Raw genomic sequence first — 16,804 nt, 5'->3', positions numbered from 1 at the left:
TATTCACTAGAAGACTCCTAAAGCATCATCCAGGACATCCCCAGAGAACTGGAGAGAGAAAATTTACAAGGGCTTGTAGTGACAGGACAAGGGGGAATGGCTGCTAGAGGGCAGGGTTAGATGGGATATGGAAAAGAATTCTTCCCTCTGAGGGTGGGGAGGCCGTGGCACAGGTTGCCCAGTGAAGCTGTGGCTGCCCCAGCTCTGGAAGTGTCCAAGGCCAGATTGGGCAGGGCTTGGAGCAACCTGGTTTAGTGGAAGGTGTCACTGCCCATGGCAGGGGGTGGAACAACATGAGCTTTAAAGTCCTTTCCAACCCAAACCAGTCCAGGACTCTATGATAAATTGTGCTGAGCATTTCAGACTATGTTCTAACAAATCTCATTTTATTTGCATTGAATCAGACTTCAAATTAGGCATCTTCTTGATTTCTGTCTGAAGGACACACTGGATAGCCACTCCAGCTGGTAGTCCAGGGCTGGTGGCACTGCTTGCAAACCATGTGCCATGGGGCAGTGTTTTGTGCACTCAGGGCAGTGTCTCCTCCTCCTGGCCCTGTGCAAAGAGACCATGGTTCCACTCAGGTTCAGATGAGCTCTTCCTCCAGTGACACACTGGCAGCCTGTTCAAGGCAAGAGCCTTGGGGCAGCAAGACAGCCTGGAGGAGAAGGGATGTCCCAGGGGATGGACAGACCAAAGGTGAACACTTGAGACAGAGTTTGGGCTATTTTTCTTTCCCTGGATCTTGCATCCCTGAAGTACCCCTGCCCTGTGATGGGTAGCTCCCCACACTTGGAGATTTCCCACTCATGGGGTTTTGAGGGGGGGGGTGGAGGGGCTGGAGCTGACAGACCTGGAGGGGATCTCCTGACGAGGGGACCAGGGACAGCAGCCCAGGGACCACCCCACCCAAACAGATGTCCTCTCTCTTCACCCCAGGCCCCAGTACCACAAGGCTGGGGTGAAGGCACCACACAGGCATCTGCCACTCCCAAATCCCTGCCTGGAGAGTGCTGCTGTGTCCCACAGATGCCACAGTGGGATCTCTCAAGGACCGTCTTGGAGAGGATCAGGTCCAGCAGCACCCCTTCGCCTTCTGAAATATTTCAGCAGCAGCAGCACTACAAACCCAAACCATTAACCACACAAGGTTCCCCAAATCAAGCCTTTATTGCTTTATTCCAATACAATTCACATCAAAGTCAGCACTACATGGCAGGCTGGGCACATACGCTGCTCCAGCAGCCTGTGAGATGAGTATCAAGGCATCAGTAATCAAGGGACTCCCCTGTCCCCACTAGTGGCACAGAGGGTTATGGCACATTCCTGCTGCAAAGTGCCTTCCCAACACATGGCACACAGTGGGTGTCACACATGGCAGGTCACTCCAGCAGCCAGAACCATGTGAAAATCCTACCAGGACACTCACCAGAGCACTGAAGTTTTCCCCTAGTGCTGCCCCACTCACTGGGAGAAGCAGGTTGGGCTCCCAGGTCTCTGCCCACCAGTGACAAGCCAGGGCAGCCACTCTCACAAGATGATGCATCCGGTCCCCTGTGGGTCCCTGACCCAGGAGATCACCAAGGGTTCTGCATTTCTGCCCCCCAAAAAGGCACCCAAGAAAAAGAGAGGCCGGAGATTGCCTGAGAACTTGTCAGTGAAGGTGTAAATGTGGGAGCGGTCGCTGATGTTGTAGAAGGAGATCTCTCCTGCCTCATAGTCCAGGAAGATCCCAACACGCCGGGGTCTCACACTCAGGGTTACAGGGGACACGGGTATGGTCAGGGCCTCGTAGGTGCCCCCGTTTTGCAGCCGCAGCACCCAGTAACCGTTGTTGGGGGAGAAGAGGACAGAGCCTTTCCGGCCAGCAGCCTCTCGACACAGCCCCAGGCCCCACTCGGGCTTGTCTCCCACCTGCACCTCCCAGTAGTGGCGGCCCGAGAAGAAGCCAGGGCTGCCCAGCACCACTGGGGCGCTGCCAAACCTCTTGGGGCTGTCGAAGAGGGACAGAAGCAGCTTCTTGCTCCCGCGCCGGACACTCTTGCCGTCCTCAGACACAGTGAGGTCTGGGTGTGCCGTCTCTGGGTCCAGAATCACGTCCACTGGACAGAGAGAAGGATGGAAGGATGGACAAGGCTTCAGGCATCTGCAGGCACAGACATAAGCAGGTGCCTGTGACCTGAATGCTGGGCTCTCCCAAACCATCCCACATCTCACAATTATTTGCTTGTGGTTTTGCACAGGTCCCAGCACTGCCTGGCAGTGGGAAGTGTAACATAGAAAATGAGCCACATCAAAATATTTGGTGTCAGGCTGCAGAGCCAAGCCAAGGAGGGCAGTTCCACAGCTTCAGAAAGATGTCTGAAAGCAAGAGGTCATGGGCAACATGGTGCTTGAAATCCCCAAAGACATCCTGGGCTTCAGGGTCCCCTCACAATTCATCCAAGACCACAACAAAAGTCTTCCCACCATGAAACCAGACTGAACTCATCAGTGCACAAACCTGGAGCAACTGGACAAAGCTTATTGGAAAAACCTCCCTGTGCTCCAGGGTACTGGGGAAAACCAGAGCCCAAATGTGCCCGGAGCTGCCCCCTCACCTTTGAACTTCTTCAGCATGTCCCTCATGCCCAGGCAGCGCTCAGGAATGCTGTAGTTTTCCTTCAGGGTCACAGACACAGCCTTAGGGGATTGGAACTTTACCCCTTCACACCTGAGAAGGGAGGGATGACCTTGGGCTGTATTCAGAGCCTGCACCATGGCCCCTCTCCAGCTGGGAGGGGGGTGAATGCCCTTTTGTTGCCCTTCGCCTCCTGGAGCTCTGGCTGGGAAGAGCACTAGGGATAATTACTTGGATACCGGCAATCCAAATGAGAACAGAGTTAAACAATACAGGGAGCAGCAATGCCAGGCCTGGGGAAGGAAGGAACAAAGCCACTGGGCAGCACATCCCTTAGGAGGGGATGCAGCTCACATGTCACAAGCCAGGCAAGACCTTGGCTCTGAGCCCCTGGAAAAAGAGGACGGAACCTCTGAGGGATTGTCTCAGTCCCTCCTGTGTCTACCCCAGGAGGACCAAAGCAGATGCTAGGCAGGGAGAATGGGGTGGCTGTTGTGGAACAGATGCAAATCTGCCTCAAAGCCTGGAGGCATCCAGGACAGTAGGAGGAACAGCCATGGTGCTGGCCAGGAGTAACCATGGGTACCTGCCAGGAATAATCATGGGTACCTACCAGGAATAATCATGGCACCTACCAGGAAAAATCACCCACCTACTCAGGATGCTTTTCATGTCCTAGAAGAAGACAAAAACAACTCTGAGTTTGTCTGGGCCAAGCCACCCACCCAGATGACAAAGGCACCAGGGCTGTGCTAGTGGTGCTGGTGGCAAAGCCTAACCTTGAGCAGCCCATCAGCTGGCTGCTGGCTCTTCCCCTTTATCTCCAGGATCAACTCCTCCAGCAAGCACTTCTCCTCCACCAGCCTGGCCAGGTTTTCATTGATCAGCAGCAGAATCTGCTTCTCTTCCTCCTCCAGCTTCTGGAGCAGTAGCTTCTCCTCATCAGCCAGCAGCCGATGCAGCTTCCCAAACTCACTTACAATCCTCTCCCGCTTTTTCTTTACTGTCTCCTTGGGATAAGAAGATTCATGGGGTGAACATTATCCAGGCAGCCAAGACAGAGCCAGATGCTCCGGCATCCATGCCCAACATCAGGCCCTGGGAAAATACTACATTTTTGTGATAAGTGCATGAATTTAAAAACCAGCCAAAGGCAAACTTGTGCTTCCACCTCACTGTAGTTCCCACTCCACATCCTCAGTTTACCAGCAGCAGGACCTTGCCCGGGGCATTTCTGCTCAGCTGGACCCCAGAGGTCTGGGGTGTGTTGGGCTGCAAGGAGGTGCTTTCAGGTGTCGGGGTAGGTTTTTATTACAACTCATACCTCCAGCCAAATCCAGGCTAATAAACTGCTTGGGCAGGTGGACAATGCTGGAAAAATCCCCAGTTAAGAGCAAGAGGTAGAAAAGTCATAAAATCATGGAATAGTTTCAGTTGGAAGGAATCTTAAAGACCATCTGCTTCCACCCCCTGCCATGGGCAGGGACACCTTCCACTAGACCAGCTTGCTCCAAGACCAATCTAGCCTGGCCTTTGACACTTTCAGGGATGGGGCAGCCAAAGCTTCTTTGGGCAACCTATGCCATGGCCTCAGCACCCTCACATGGAAGAATTTCTTCCTTATATCTAATCTAAATCTCTCCTCTCTTATTTTAAGACAGTTCCCTCATGTCCTGTCTCTATCTGCCATGTAAAGGAAGCCCTGAGGCTGTGGAGGATGGAAAGGCTGTGGAGGATGGAAAAGCAGAGCCCAGGAGGCTCCCTAGGTTTCACTATGAGGTGAAGAGCCAGCAATTGGCAGGGTCTGCCAGTGTCTTACGGCTTTTCACCTCATCCCTAAAAGCTGGCTGGAAATCTGGAGCTGCAGAAAGACACTCTGCAGTGAGCTTGGGCCAGGAAACCTCAGAATGAGGACAATAAAGGAAAGGAAATTGAACTCTTTTTTTCCCCCCCATCCAAGTACTTGGACCTGAGTCATGAAGACTTGATAAGCCAGGACAGCCTCTTCCCCCCACCATTCACATGGGACTTTTTGCTCCTTTTGCTATAAAAGCACAACCAGAGGAAACTGGAGGCAGCTGAGCCGTGACCCTGAGCCTTGACTCAGCAGATAGGAGGACAGTGACACGACACAGCTCTCACAATCTCTGTCCTTTTCCCCCAATGGGGACAGAGGGTTCATAGGGACATCCTTAAAACCCACCACCATTTGTCTGGACTGTCACAGGCAAGGGAGCTGAGCAAAAAACTAGGGGAGTTCAGAGAAACCTGTCTTCCCTGCCAGAGCTGATTAACCATCTGCTCAATAACTGGGCTGGATAACTCATCCAGCAGTTTCATTTCCTTTTCTGCAGTTACTTTTACTTTCCAGCTTTTACTCCAAGAGACTAGAAATCCAGCTGTTTGCTGGCGTCTGCTCTTCCCAGAACTGTCTGGAGTGGGACACAGTTGCAGTAATTCAGCTTTTTTTCTTCCTTATGAAAACACCTCTGGTTCCTGCTGCTGTGGAGCAGAGCTCACCATACAGCTCATACCTGGCTTGGAACTCAAGCACATGTTGTAAAACAAAAGGCAATAAAAAATAGCCCATGTCTACTTGTTTAACCAGCCTAAAGTCCTCATGATTCCAGGGAATCTGGCATGCTGCTCCTTGCAAATCTTTTTATAGAGCTGCACACGTTTACTGAGCCTGGCTTCCAGCATTGCTCATACATGTGACAGCAGAACACAGGGACACAGCCTGGAGACAATGATAAAACTGTGTCCCCAGACAAGATCATTCAGAGTGGTTTTTTTTTTTTAATTCTGATATCTCTGAAGCTCATTCTTTAAGAATTAAGACAGGCACCTGCCTTGCACTCCTGGGTTTTCATCCTTTCTGCTGACTCACTCTTCTTCACCTCCTCCACTTCCTTTAAAAGACTCTCCAGGGATTTCTGGAGTTTGACCTGGAAAGAAGAAAAATGGGCTCAATTCACCCCAAGAGCACCCACTGAGCACTGCAGGTTGGCTGGGTCCCCTCTGCCTGGGGGGAGACACTGACCCAGTGTCTGGCACGGCCTGGCACCCGAACAAAGCAGCTGTGCTCTTCACTTAGCTCACAGTGTTAACCTTCCCCATGCTCCGCAGGTTTCCCCTATATTTTTCCTCACTATTAAGGTTCTGGAGACCAAAGCGACAGCCCTCTTTCAACGCTGGGGTGAAGGGCGGATGATGTCAGGATCATAGCTGGGATGTGGGATTTGGGTGCCAGCATCCCTCCACCGGGGCAAAATGTCCTCTGGGGCCCATCGGCTCAGCTTCTCCAGGGGTCGTGAATGGGCAGAGAGCCAGGCTGTGTCCCTGAGCTGGATGGACAGGGTGAGCCTGGGTCCACCAAAAATGTGTAAGAGAACCAGGACCAGCTTTATCCCTGCTGCGAGGGCGGCTGGGGGAGCGGGGGAGGGGCGGGGGGGGGGGGCAGGGGAGGGGGGGGGCGGAGGAAGCGGGGGGGGGGGAGGGGGGAGATGACCGTCCGCGCCACCCCTACTTCTGCTTTCCCAGCGATGCCACTGAGCATGTTGGGGTCCCGGTGGCCGCACACCCCCGTGCCAGAGTGCCTCGGGGCACGACAGGGACCCGGTGCCTTACCCTCCCGTACCTTGTAGACGTGCGCCGCCTCCTCGATGGGGTACACGGTGTGCGGGCGGTGCTGCAGGGACTCCCGGCACACCACGCAGATGGGCTCCTCGTCCTCCTCGCAGAACAGCTTCAGCCGCTCGTCGTGCTGGGGGCACAGAGGGGTCCCCGGCTCCAGCTCGGGCCCCAGGCCACCCCGCAGCCCCAGCTGGCGGATGCTCTCCACGATGTTGGCCAGCTGCCGGTTGGGTCGGAAGCCGCTGCGGTGGCAGGAGGCCCGGCACTGCGGGCAGGAGAAGGGCCCGTCGGCCCACAGCCCCTTGTCCTGGCAGTGCTTGGCGATGCAGCCTCGGCAGAAGTTGTGGCCGCAGTCGATGCTGACCGGCTCGCTCATGTACTCCAGGCAGATGGGGCAAATGGCCTCCTCCTGCAGCCGCTCCAGGGCACCTGCCAGCGCCATGGTAGCCCGCTGCTCTTCACGGGAGCTTCCCTCGCCCCTCGTCAGCCAGCAAAGGCGGGCTCGCAGGCAGGTGTGGCTGGCAAAGTCCCACGGCGAGGAAGAACGGGCAGTGCCACGAAAGCCTGGAGGACGAGCCGGCCTCGCTACCGGGTAGCCCCGGCCACGGAGCCTCTGCGCTGCTGGGGGGAGGAGCTGGCACCGGCCGGGACAGCTGCAGCCGGCCCCAACGGCTGGGCCTGCCTCCAGCCCTGCGGGGCAAAGCCAGACAAAAACCTCGCGGGGAGAGTGGGACAGATTAGGAAGCACCAGAAGTAACCCGTGGCCAGAGACAGCCCCGGGCCGGGACGGTGGTGGAGATGGGGTCGGGTCTGTGATGGCTGAGCTCAGCAGCCCGTGGAGCCCCTGAGGCACCTGCCCCCTGCCCAGAGATGTTGGCCGAGGTAAGGGACCCCTCGCCACACCAACAATTGTGCCAAGACATCCCCCGTGACGCCCACCCACTGCAAAGAGCAGGGAGTTTGGGAATGTGCCGTGGCAGGAGGCAGGCAGGACAGGCAGGATGAGAAGTGCTCTCCTTTGCATGCACAGAGGGGCTGGGGAACAGCCAGGTGTCACCCCATCACCCACAGACCCTCGAGTGTCCAGCCATTGCTACACACCCCAGTCTCTGTGGAGCATCCCAAGAACTGCTGGGAGAAGTTGCAAGTTTTGCTCCTTTTTATTATACAAAAATAACTTCAACACTTTCAGTACAAAGGAGAATTAAAAGTTTCACTGAAAATGTCAAATAAATTAAGACTGCCTTTGCACAGCCTTCCATAAAAGAGCTAAACACTGAGTTGAATACTCTGCCAAATTCCCAGGCAATGAGAAAATAGAATATGTCTTGGAGGTGTCCATGAGAGCACATCTTGCAGAAGTGGTGCTTGGAGAGAGCAGAGTATTGCTTATCCACTATGCTTATTGTCCTTTAATTGATTCATTATGTCCTTGACCCACATGTCATTAGGGTTGGCACAGACCAGCTTGTCCTTGATGGTGGTAAATCTGGGAAAGGAAATCCAGTGAGGAGAGAAGGAAAGGAAGACAGAGAGGGGAGTGAGACCACCTGCTCCATGCCAACAGTGACACCCCACCAGATACCTCTACAGGCTGCATAACACCCCTAGGGAAATGGGGTGGGGATGGCTCCAAGTCCTTACAGGTGTCCTGCTCTCTGCACTTAAAACACTTTGTCCCCAGCATCTCTACATCTGGGACACCATCCTGGCTGGGTCCCACTATCTGTGGTGAGGGGGGTGACCAGCAAAAGCTCTTTTGGCTCAAATCTAATAAGGAGGTCCACAAACTGGCTGGCTGGGATGTGGGATTGCCCTCTGATATGTTCCCAGGCTGTTCTCCTCACATGGGAGAGCCCTGCCCAGTGTTTTTCCATGTCAGGATGAGGTATGATGTGGGGTTCCCCCATACTGTCAGGACAAGCAGGGCAGGAGATCTACTTACATCACAGCTGGTGGAGAGCAGTGGCTGCCCGTGTGCTCATACTTTACCACACGGCTCAAGGGCAATGTTCTGGTGATGTACTCAACACAGCAGGGACCATAAAAGTTGAGAGAAACTGGAAGAGAAGTTTTCTGTTACATCAGACCAGGAAAAGTGTCAGTGGGGAGAAGTAGGGTCAGAAGATGAGAAGATTTCCACTGGAGGAAGTGCTGCTCCCACAGTGGGCTCCCACCACAGCCATCTTCCCATCAGGGAGACAAGGTAAGTCAAGCCTCTCCTTTCCTACAGCAGATGCTAGTAAGAGAGAGCTGCCAAGCATTATTAGACCTTATACAGCAGACAGAAAGAGGAGACAGCTCCTTGGAGAGGAGAGATTGGACTCACTTGGAGAAGAGGTGGCCTGGTAGCAGAAGACAACCACAAAAAGTACAGAAAGGGCTGCTGTGAAGGTCTTCATGGTCCTCTTGGGTGGAGGTGAATTGTAGGAGTGAGGCTGAACTGTTGCAGTGTGTCCCTCACTGTTCCTGGTGTGGGATCCCTGGGTTCAGCCCTCTTTATACAGGGAGACAGCAACCAAGGATGGAAACATTGCTGAAAGCCGTGACACAATGGAAAAAGTGCAGTGTCAAGGATACCACACAGCCTTGCAGAAGAAACCGTCTAGAGGCCTGATGACAGCAGCATCCTGACATGGCACAGGGTATGATACCATGGGTGATAAGATACCATGAGAGGACAGAGAACAGGATATGACTTGTCATTTCATTTCCCCTGACCCAAGGGCTCTGCAGAAAACCCAGAATTAGCAATTCGGAAGATCAGTAGGTGGACCTCTTGCCTAGAAGTCACAGCAGTGGATGAAGGACAACCATGGTTGTCACGCACTTGTGTTTCCCAGAACATCTGCATCATGGACAACAGGAGATCTCACCTCTGCCACAGCAACTAGAGCAGGGAAAGTCTGAGAGTCAGGCTGACCACCCATGTGCCCACCCAGCCATGCTGGGTCCCACTTGCAATGGGGGCTTCCTCCGTGGGACTCTGAAGGCCATCGGTGCATAAATGTGCAGAGCAGAGGGTGGAGCATGGTGCAATTCCAAACCCAGGCTCCTCTTATGTCCTTGAGCATCCCTTCCAACAAGTCTTTAGGGAACCAGTTCTGCTACATCACAGCTTCTCAAATACTAGTGACAGCTAAAAGAGTGTTCAGTTCTTCATGGACATGGGAATCGGCCACTGATGCCCTCAGAGAACTTTAGGAGCTGATGACTATGTTTGCAGCGCAAAGCTGACAAAGATGGTTATTTGGTTCCAGCAGTGTAGCACTAGCATGCTTCTGACACTGCTCTGTCATTGTCCCCACTGCCAAACACGCACAGAGAAAAGACTGGCTGATTTAGCGCATGTTGTTTAGGATGGGAATGGTGTCTCTGCACTTTCAGAAAAACAGTTGGAAAATGTTACGTCCCTCCAGAAGGGCTCTGCTCTTTCCCAGGCAAAGGTTTGTGGAGAAAGCCTCAAGAGAGTGGAGGAAGAGTGAGGTCTTTTCCAACCAATTGATTCTGTGAAATCAGGCTTGCCATGACCCGCCTTGGAAGAGACCTGGGCTTGGTGGGGTGCTCCAGCTAGACCTGCTTGCCATGCCAAGGGGACACTCTCCAGCAAGTGGAAAAAACACTTCCCACCTCCAGGTCCTGCTCATGAGCTGGTTTCTCACCTAGGCATCTGCCCCTGCAGCCCAATGTCCCTGTGGCATTCAGGTCTTCTCCTACAGATCCATCTGGAAACCTCTTCAGCTTTGCTTTTGAATTCTTGGGCAAGCAGAGGCAGTCGCTGAGGCTTCTGTGCAGAAAACACAGCAGATGATGTTTTGGGGTTACAGCCCTCCTTGTAACACCTGGGCAAATAGGGGACCTAGACAGGACAGAGGTGAGGGCCCAATTGGACCTCAAGCACCTTATCCAAGGAGTCCTCTCCAAGACCAGCTCCCAGTTCCAGACTGTTCTGCCTCCAATGCTTTCCCAAGACTCCAATTCTTTCCAATGCTCTCCCAGGTCCTGCACCAAGACTGTCCCTGCCCCTCATAGCAGTCCAGGGTCTCTTTGGGAGCACAAGCAAAGACTCAGCAGCAACATCTGTTTGCCCAAAGCATTCAAAACATGGGATCAAAAGATGAAAATTCTCCCCGTGCTCCCATGCCTGCTCCTCCTGGCACAATCTTAGCTCCCCAAGGACCCTCCTGCTGGGTCTGGACCACTACCCTTCCCATTCCAGCTGGGTACTTTGGCTCAGAAGTTGTTTTTATCCCAGAGTCTGAGCAAATTACCCCATCACCAGGGCAGGGCTGCATCTGCGGCTTAAGGATTTGGTTTATGGAAGGCCTGACATCGCCAGTGCCCTTTCAAGACGTGGCCCCAGGAATTGCTCATCTGCTTGGGTGGGATCAGGATGGTGTGCCTTGGAATGTGTAAAGGGACTACTGAAGGGGATCCATTTGGGATCCATTTTTCCCACCTCCAAGGGTGAAAGAGCAGGGTCTTAGCACAGCCCACTCTGGCACAGCCAGCGAGATGACAGAAGAAGGACTGTGGAGCTCTGTGATTCTGTTTTGCTGTTGAAACAAGGGGGATCTGTGCTCTCCCTGAGCCCAGGCCACGCCATGGGAGGGTGACGTGTGTTGCAGCAGCACCCGGGGACTCTGGCTGGGGAGGGAACTGTAAAAACAGACTCTAGCTCCCAGCCCCCGTGAAAAGAGCATCCTTGAGCCCTGGACAGGGCCCATAGCCCCTACAGTCCCTTCTGGCCCCTCTCCTGGCACTTGTCTTTCCCCTTTGGGTTAAGGATGTCCTGACAGAATGGGAGCAGACGCCCTTTAGGGTCCTGTGGACAGGAGCCTCTGGGCATGGAGCAGGAGAAGGAAACTGCCCTACAGAGCCCTGCAACAGGGGAAGGATGAGCTCCAGTCCCACCTGCCTGGCCTGAGCAGCACTTGATGGGTGCCACATACTGCTCAGCAGGAAAAAAGAGAGGGCACACATTGTCCTTTCCATGTCCAGACAATGTCTGTCCCCACACAGGCCAGAAACTCCCATGAGAGGCTCTGCCATCACCCTTCAGTCCAGCCTCTTGGACAGGAGTGAGGACAGAGCATTCAGAGCAGGTGAACCCCAGCCATGGCTTCCAAAAAGGACCTGCTGGGGAGGAAGAGCAATGCCTCCACCCTGCTCAGTTTCAGCCCTTCCCCATTATGTCCCCATGGAACCTGAGATAGAGGAACAGACGCTCCACAAGAACAGCTCTGTGCCTTCCCCTCTCAACTACCTGAAAACAAGGCATCCTCTCCCACCGGAAAGGAGCCTCTCAAATCCCTGCAAAGCCCCACAGCACATTCCAGCCGAGATGTTGCATGGAATGGGCCAGCCCAGGGTGGTCTAACCAGACGCTCATGGGCTGGATCCCAGTTCCATCCTGTTACAGCCCCTTCCTGGGGGAGGCAAGAGCAGCCAGTAGAAACAGCCTCTTCTGTCCTATATGCAAGCATCTTCCTCTGCTCCTGCCCAGGTCCCAGAGTGAGCACTGAGCCCTGGCTAGGGAAGAAGAAGATGTGGCTCTGCTCTTCAGTAGGAGGGTGTAGCTACACCAGGCCTCAGCCTAGTGGTCCCTTGCCATGGGCTCCCCGAGCAAGATGTTCCGAGTGAGGTGGAGGGTGGGAGAGATCACAAGGATACCGCTGACCTTTGTCCAGTGCCCTCCTTTGCTCTTCCTTTTCTCCATCTCTATTCAGGAATGATGTAATTTCTTCAATTATTAATCATCTTGCTGCAACAGTGGATGAATGAAACCCATTAAACCTCCCCTGGGAGCAGCCCCAAGGAAGGAGGCAGGTTTCCAGAAAGTTCATTAAGGACAATGCAGAGAGGCAGTTGAGACAAGCCACAGTGGGAGGAATGGCCTTGCTGCTCTGTGCAGGCCATTTCCCATCGGCTGGGATTTGATATCCAATGTACAGGGACTGGGAAGCCTGTCACACATTCTGCCGGGCAGTTCCAGGAGGGTCCTGGTGTGGCAATTATTTCAGCTGAAAAGCCACAAAAGAGAGATATGCTGGGAGAATTGCTTATACAAGAGTGCCTGACAGCCCACATGCTCAAAAGCTGTTTCCAGATTGCTCCATCACCCCAGCAGTGTTTTGCACAGTTCCTCCCCACCCGGAACAAAGTCATTGATTTGTTATGATCTGCTTTTAAGGATGCAGGAACCCAGCTGGCACAACTCCAGCACAGGCCATTTGCCATATCTGGGGATTCAGTTTTCAGTCCCTTCACAAAAAAAAAAAAGTAATTTCTCCCAGTATTGCAGAAATGTTCCAAGTGAGAAATTCACCTCTGGAATATGATGGTAGTCCTGGTCAAAATTACAGGAGTCATCAATTCACCAGGTTGAGAGAATCCCAGAATGGTTTGGGTTGGCAGAAACTTAAAGTTCATCCTGTCACTGAAACAGCAGGAAAAACACAACCTTTCCAACAAATTTTAGTGTTAGAGAACTCAAGCATTATTTTATTCTGGCCAGGATGATGTTCTGGCCAGGATGTGCAACAGAAGTAATTTCATCCACACATGGGGTTGTGCAAAGAAAATTATTCCATCACACATGTCTCTTTTCTAGATTTCTCACATATTTATACAGTCAAAACTCAGAGAGATTAATTGGTTCAATGTTTATTGGTCCCAAGTTACACAGTTCTTAGATTTTGGTTTCCTATTGCTTATCGATCCCTTCACCTTAGCTGCTAATCAGGTTCTCTTTCTTCTCTTATGATCTTTTCCCAGACCAAGTGTCTCCGACACACCAGGAAGGATGTTCAGGCATTGATGCTCATTAACATTCGCTTACCTCTCATGCATCCTCTGGTGGCTCCCAGTCCCTTGAAGTGTTAAGCTCATCAGGTCTTGCCCAGGGAACAGTCTCTTGAAAAGAAACTTCCATTCCCTTCCTGGGCAAAGATGAACAAAACCCCTGATTAAAGTTATTTTAAAAATTTAGAAGTTGTATCATTTCCTGTTCTACCCCCTGCCATGGGCACACCTTCTACTAGACCAGGTTGCTCCCATGCAATGTGGCCTGGATAACTTCCAGGGATGGGACAGCCACAGCTTCTCTGGGCAACCTGTGCCAGGGTTTCAACTACCCTTACAGCCAAGAACTCCTTCCTGATATCCAATCTAATTCTACAAAAATCTCTGATCAGAGTGACAGGGCCACAGACACAGGCTCAGATCAGGTTGTAATAAACGACAGTCCAGCTGTTCAGGGGAAGCAAAATCCTTCTCTCACCTCTCTATTCTTTTTCAGACACTTGTAACCACATTTTGCCCCCACAGCTCTGCCAATGCTACACCCTTCCTGCTGGGCTCTGCCAGCTGTGCCTGCAGCACCCCCCGCCCCCCTCCAAAGCTCCCACCCACAGCCCGGATCCCACAAAGGCAAAGCCTCGCACAACCGTTCCGCAGGCTGCCGGCGCCGTGCTGGCGCTGGCAGACGGTGGAGCCGCCTCCCCAACCCCGGCCCCAGGCGGGGCTGAGGAGCCATGAACACCCCGTGCGCCACGGGGGCTCAGCTCCGAGAAGGGCCGGGCTGGGCCTGGGACGGTCAGCAGGGAGGGGGCAGCGGTGCCGTGTCACCCCCGTGGTCACACTCTGGCCTCGGCTGAGGGGCCGCAGCCTCGCAGGCCGCACAGACGACCTTTAAGGACGCCGGCGGCCTGCGGACCTGGATGGCTCAGCCGCGGCTCAGAGCCTTTGGACAGCACCCCCCTGGGCCCGGCCGACCCCGCGGCGGTGCCCCGTACACGGCCGAGCCCTTCCCGGCGAGACCCGGGTGAGACCCGATCCCTCCCAGGGCCCGACATCAGCGGCATCGCCACTGCCGCTAGGGGGCGCCGCGCCCCAAACCGGTGAGGGGCGGGGCGGAACAATGAAGTGTGAGCGGCAGGGTCGGGGGCCAATTACCGCAGGGTACCGCGCGAAGGCGTGGCCGCATCGCTTGGGTGGGCGGTGCTAAGGGCGCGGCCCCTTTAGGCGGAGCAATGGGCAGGGGACGCTTGGGGCACGCGAGCTAGCGCTGACTGGCGTCCAGATGAACCAATGCGCTTGGCGGTTGCCACGCAGGGGCTGGGCCTCCCCGGGGACCAAGCCGGGAGCCAATAAGAGCGAGAAGTCGGGCAGGCGGGCGGAGCTGCGGGTGGAAGGGTGGTGCCCGCGGGGCGTGCCCTGCCGTGAGTGGCAGGTGAGCGGGCCAATGGCGCGGGGCCCGCGCGGCGGCGGCGCTGCGCGGGGCGGCGGGGCCGGGGCGGTGGCGGGCCCGGGGCGGCCATGGACCGCGTGAGCAGCACTATGAAGCAGGTGTCCAACCCGCTGCCCAAGGTGCTGAGCTGGCGAGCGGGCGGCGGCGGCCTGGAGGCGGAGCGGGAGAGCTTCGAGCGTGCCCAGGTGCGGGCGGGGCGGGGCGGGGCGGGGGATGCGAACGACGAGGAAGGGAAGGTGCCAGCTGAGGGGGCTGGGGCGGGTGCGATGGGAACGGCCCGCCAGGTGCCTGGAGCGGATACAGCGGGGCGCGGCTGTGCCGAGCGGGCTGGGTTAGCCAGAGTGGGCGAGGTTATTTGGGTGGGCGCAGTCAGCCAGGTGAGCCGGGGGCGGGAACAGCTCCAGTTGTCCAGCAGGTTGGTGTCACAAGAAGCGGAGCTTGGAAGGGTGGGCGCGGCCGGCCCAGGCGAGCTGGGCTGGCGCCAGTGGGCAGGGCTGGCCAGGTAGGTGGGTATTGATGGGGCGGGGCGGGGTGGCCCCACCCACCCGGGAGGACGGTGGGTCGCAATGGGGGGACAGGGATGGGGACCCTCAGAGGTCCATTCAGCTGGGGCTGAATCCTGGCCTTAGAGGAGCACCCGGGGACATCAGGGTGCAGTGGCACCCGGGGTGCCCCAGCGCAGCAGTGTCTGCTCAGCCTGGCCTCCCCACCAGTGGGGCTCGGGAACATTCACTCCCTGGCCTGAGATGCCGCGTCTCCAAGCGCAGCCAGAGGCAGGCATCATGCCCAGGACAGTGCCACCCTGTCCTTGGAACCGTCCTGACAACACATAGCCTGTGTCTTCACTGGCTGGAGGGGACATGGAGTGACTCTTTGACCAGTCACCCCACTGGATTCTGCTCCAGTGTCACTGAGGGACCCCAAGTGTGGACAAGGTCTGTCCCTGCAGGTGGCTCCTGGGAAGAGGCACCTGTATGTTGAAAAGCAGACAGAATTTGCTCCTCAGCAGCATCCAGAGTATCTGGATGAGGCCCTTCACTCAAGTTTTAGGTGATGGATTGATGTCATGTGCAGAGGAAAGGTGGCAGCCAAGCTGGAGGGGCAGCAGGAGTGCTTTGGTGGAAAAAGCTGGTGATTTGGGGAAAGGATGTGCTTGGAGCAGCTGGGGATATGTCTGGACAAGGCATGGGGTGAGTGAAGAAAGAGGGATGGCAGCAGAGGGAGCTGGGGACAGCTTGGCCCTGCTGCGTGTCTGGGGATGGAAAGTACCAGTGAAGCGGAGCTGTCCAGACCTACTGCAGGAGTGGAAGGGAAACTGAGGCGGAAGCAAGGGTAGAAGTGGGACCAGTGGGAGCAGACTTGGATGAGCCCAGAGTAGGAGCACCACGTGGGAGATGGCTTAGGGATGGAAAAAACACCAAGGATTATGTCTGAGGGAGTTTTGTAGGAAGAAAACCCACCAGGCTGTGAAGTTGGATGCAGGATCGTGTGCAGGGCTCTGCTCACCTTCCTGCTCAGGTTGCCTCAGACATCAATTATTTATTCATACTGCTAAAGGTAGGAGTGGAACTGGTTTGCTCCTGGAACCTTCTGGCTCCTTGTGTCAGCAACAGCCCTATGGGCCTGGAGCTCTCTCAGATTCCCTCTGAACTCATGGCTTTCCGGGAAGGGTCGAGTGGAGAGGGCAGTGGGGCAGCACCACTCCCCACATCTCTACAAGCTGGATTTCATCTTCCTCATCTAATTTCCAGATGGCTTTTCCTTTTTCTGTGCTTCAGCTCCGTGCAATTCCCTTTCTAACTCTTTTTTTTTCCCCTATTTTTTTTTTTCTTTTTGCATAATTCTCTCTCTCCAGTTTAGAGAACTTGCCAGGCACCCTTAAGTCTTGGTCATACAGTTTTTGTCCAACTTCTTCTTTCTGAGGTTTTTTTTAGAGAAACTTTGTGGGTTTGGGGTTTTTTCTTTTTGAAAGTGACTTCTTTTAAGAAAACTTTCATCTGTTAAATGGTTTTAAAATGAAAAATTTCCCTGTGTTTCCAGCATGTACACACTCCTTCCCTCCCCTCCAATCCTGGCTGTCTCAGGGCAGCAGCACATACATTGCAAAGCCTATTTTGGGCTAAAAGAGCCCAAACAGGCAGAAACTGTGTCCAAATGGGTCATTGGGGAGCCTGAGGAGCACTTGCTTGGGTTGGCAGTGCCCAATTTCTGTGGTTTGAGCTCAGTCTGGAAGAGCAAGAGCACCCTACGAAGCTGTGGTGGTGGTAGACACCCTAGTAGTGGGGAGGTCTGGTGGT

At 54.6% G+C, this 16,804-nt stretch overlaps 3 protein-coding genes across 5 annotated transcripts in view; 1 reads left to right on the top strand and 2 right to left on the bottom strand.

Annotated features, from left to right (window-relative positions):
* Positions 1 to 1,151: 1,151 nt before the first annotated feature.
* LOC132337307 (E3 ubiquitin-protein ligase TRIM39-like) lies at positions 1,152 to 6,892 on the bottom strand. Its single transcript, XM_059865760.1, has 6 exons — positions 6,261 to 6,892; positions 5,473 to 5,568; positions 3,400 to 3,630; positions 3,273 to 3,295; positions 2,601 to 2,713; positions 1,152 to 2,102 (listed from the first exon to the last, which is right to left on the bottom strand). Exons 1-6 carry the CDS (start codon positions 6,696 to 6,698, stop codon positions 1,531 to 1,533), a joined length of 1,473 nt encoding a protein of 490 aa, XP_059721743.1. The 5' UTR covers positions 6,699 to 6,892; the 3' UTR covers positions 1,152 to 1,530.
* A 505-nt stretch (positions 6,893 to 7,397) lies between these two features.
* On the bottom strand, positions 7,398 to 14,116 carry LOC132337308 (C-C motif chemokine 5-like). Its single transcript, XM_059865761.1, has 5 exons — positions 13,098 to 14,116; positions 12,585 to 12,695; positions 8,586 to 12,279; positions 8,202 to 8,316; positions 7,398 to 7,745 (listed from the first exon to the last, which is right to left on the bottom strand). The coding sequence occupies exons 3-5, from the start codon at positions 8,656 to 8,658 to the stop codon at positions 7,646 to 7,648; spliced, it is 288 nt and encodes a 95-aa protein (XP_059721744.1). The 5' UTR covers positions 8,659 to 12,279; positions 12,585 to 12,695; positions 13,098 to 14,116; the 3' UTR covers positions 7,398 to 7,645.
* A 418-nt stretch (positions 14,117 to 14,534) lies between these two features.
* Positions 14,535 to 16,804, top strand: part of HIP1 (huntingtin interacting protein 1) — a 44,122-nt gene continuing 41,852 nt past the window's right edge. For 2 of the 3 annotated variants that reach the window (XM_059865616.1, XM_059865621.1), the window contains exon 1: positions 14,535 to 14,692. In XM_059865616.1, the coding sequence (XP_059721599.1) occupies positions 14,576 to 14,692 (117 nt within the window). In that variant the 5' untranslated portion in view covers positions 14,535 to 14,575. The remainder of the gene's footprint in view (positions 14,693 to 16,804) is intronic. The other variant, XM_059865617.1, reaches the window with a different exon arrangement.

The sequence above is a fragment of the Haemorhous mexicanus genome, chromosome 22, assembly GCF_027477595.1.
Source record: "Haemorhous mexicanus isolate bHaeMex1 chromosome 22, bHaeMex1.pri, whole genome shotgun sequence".
NCBI lineage: Eukaryota > Metazoa > Chordata > Aves > Passeriformes > Fringillidae > Haemorhous > Haemorhous mexicanus.
This window is presented reverse-complemented; position numbering and strand designations above follow the sequence as displayed.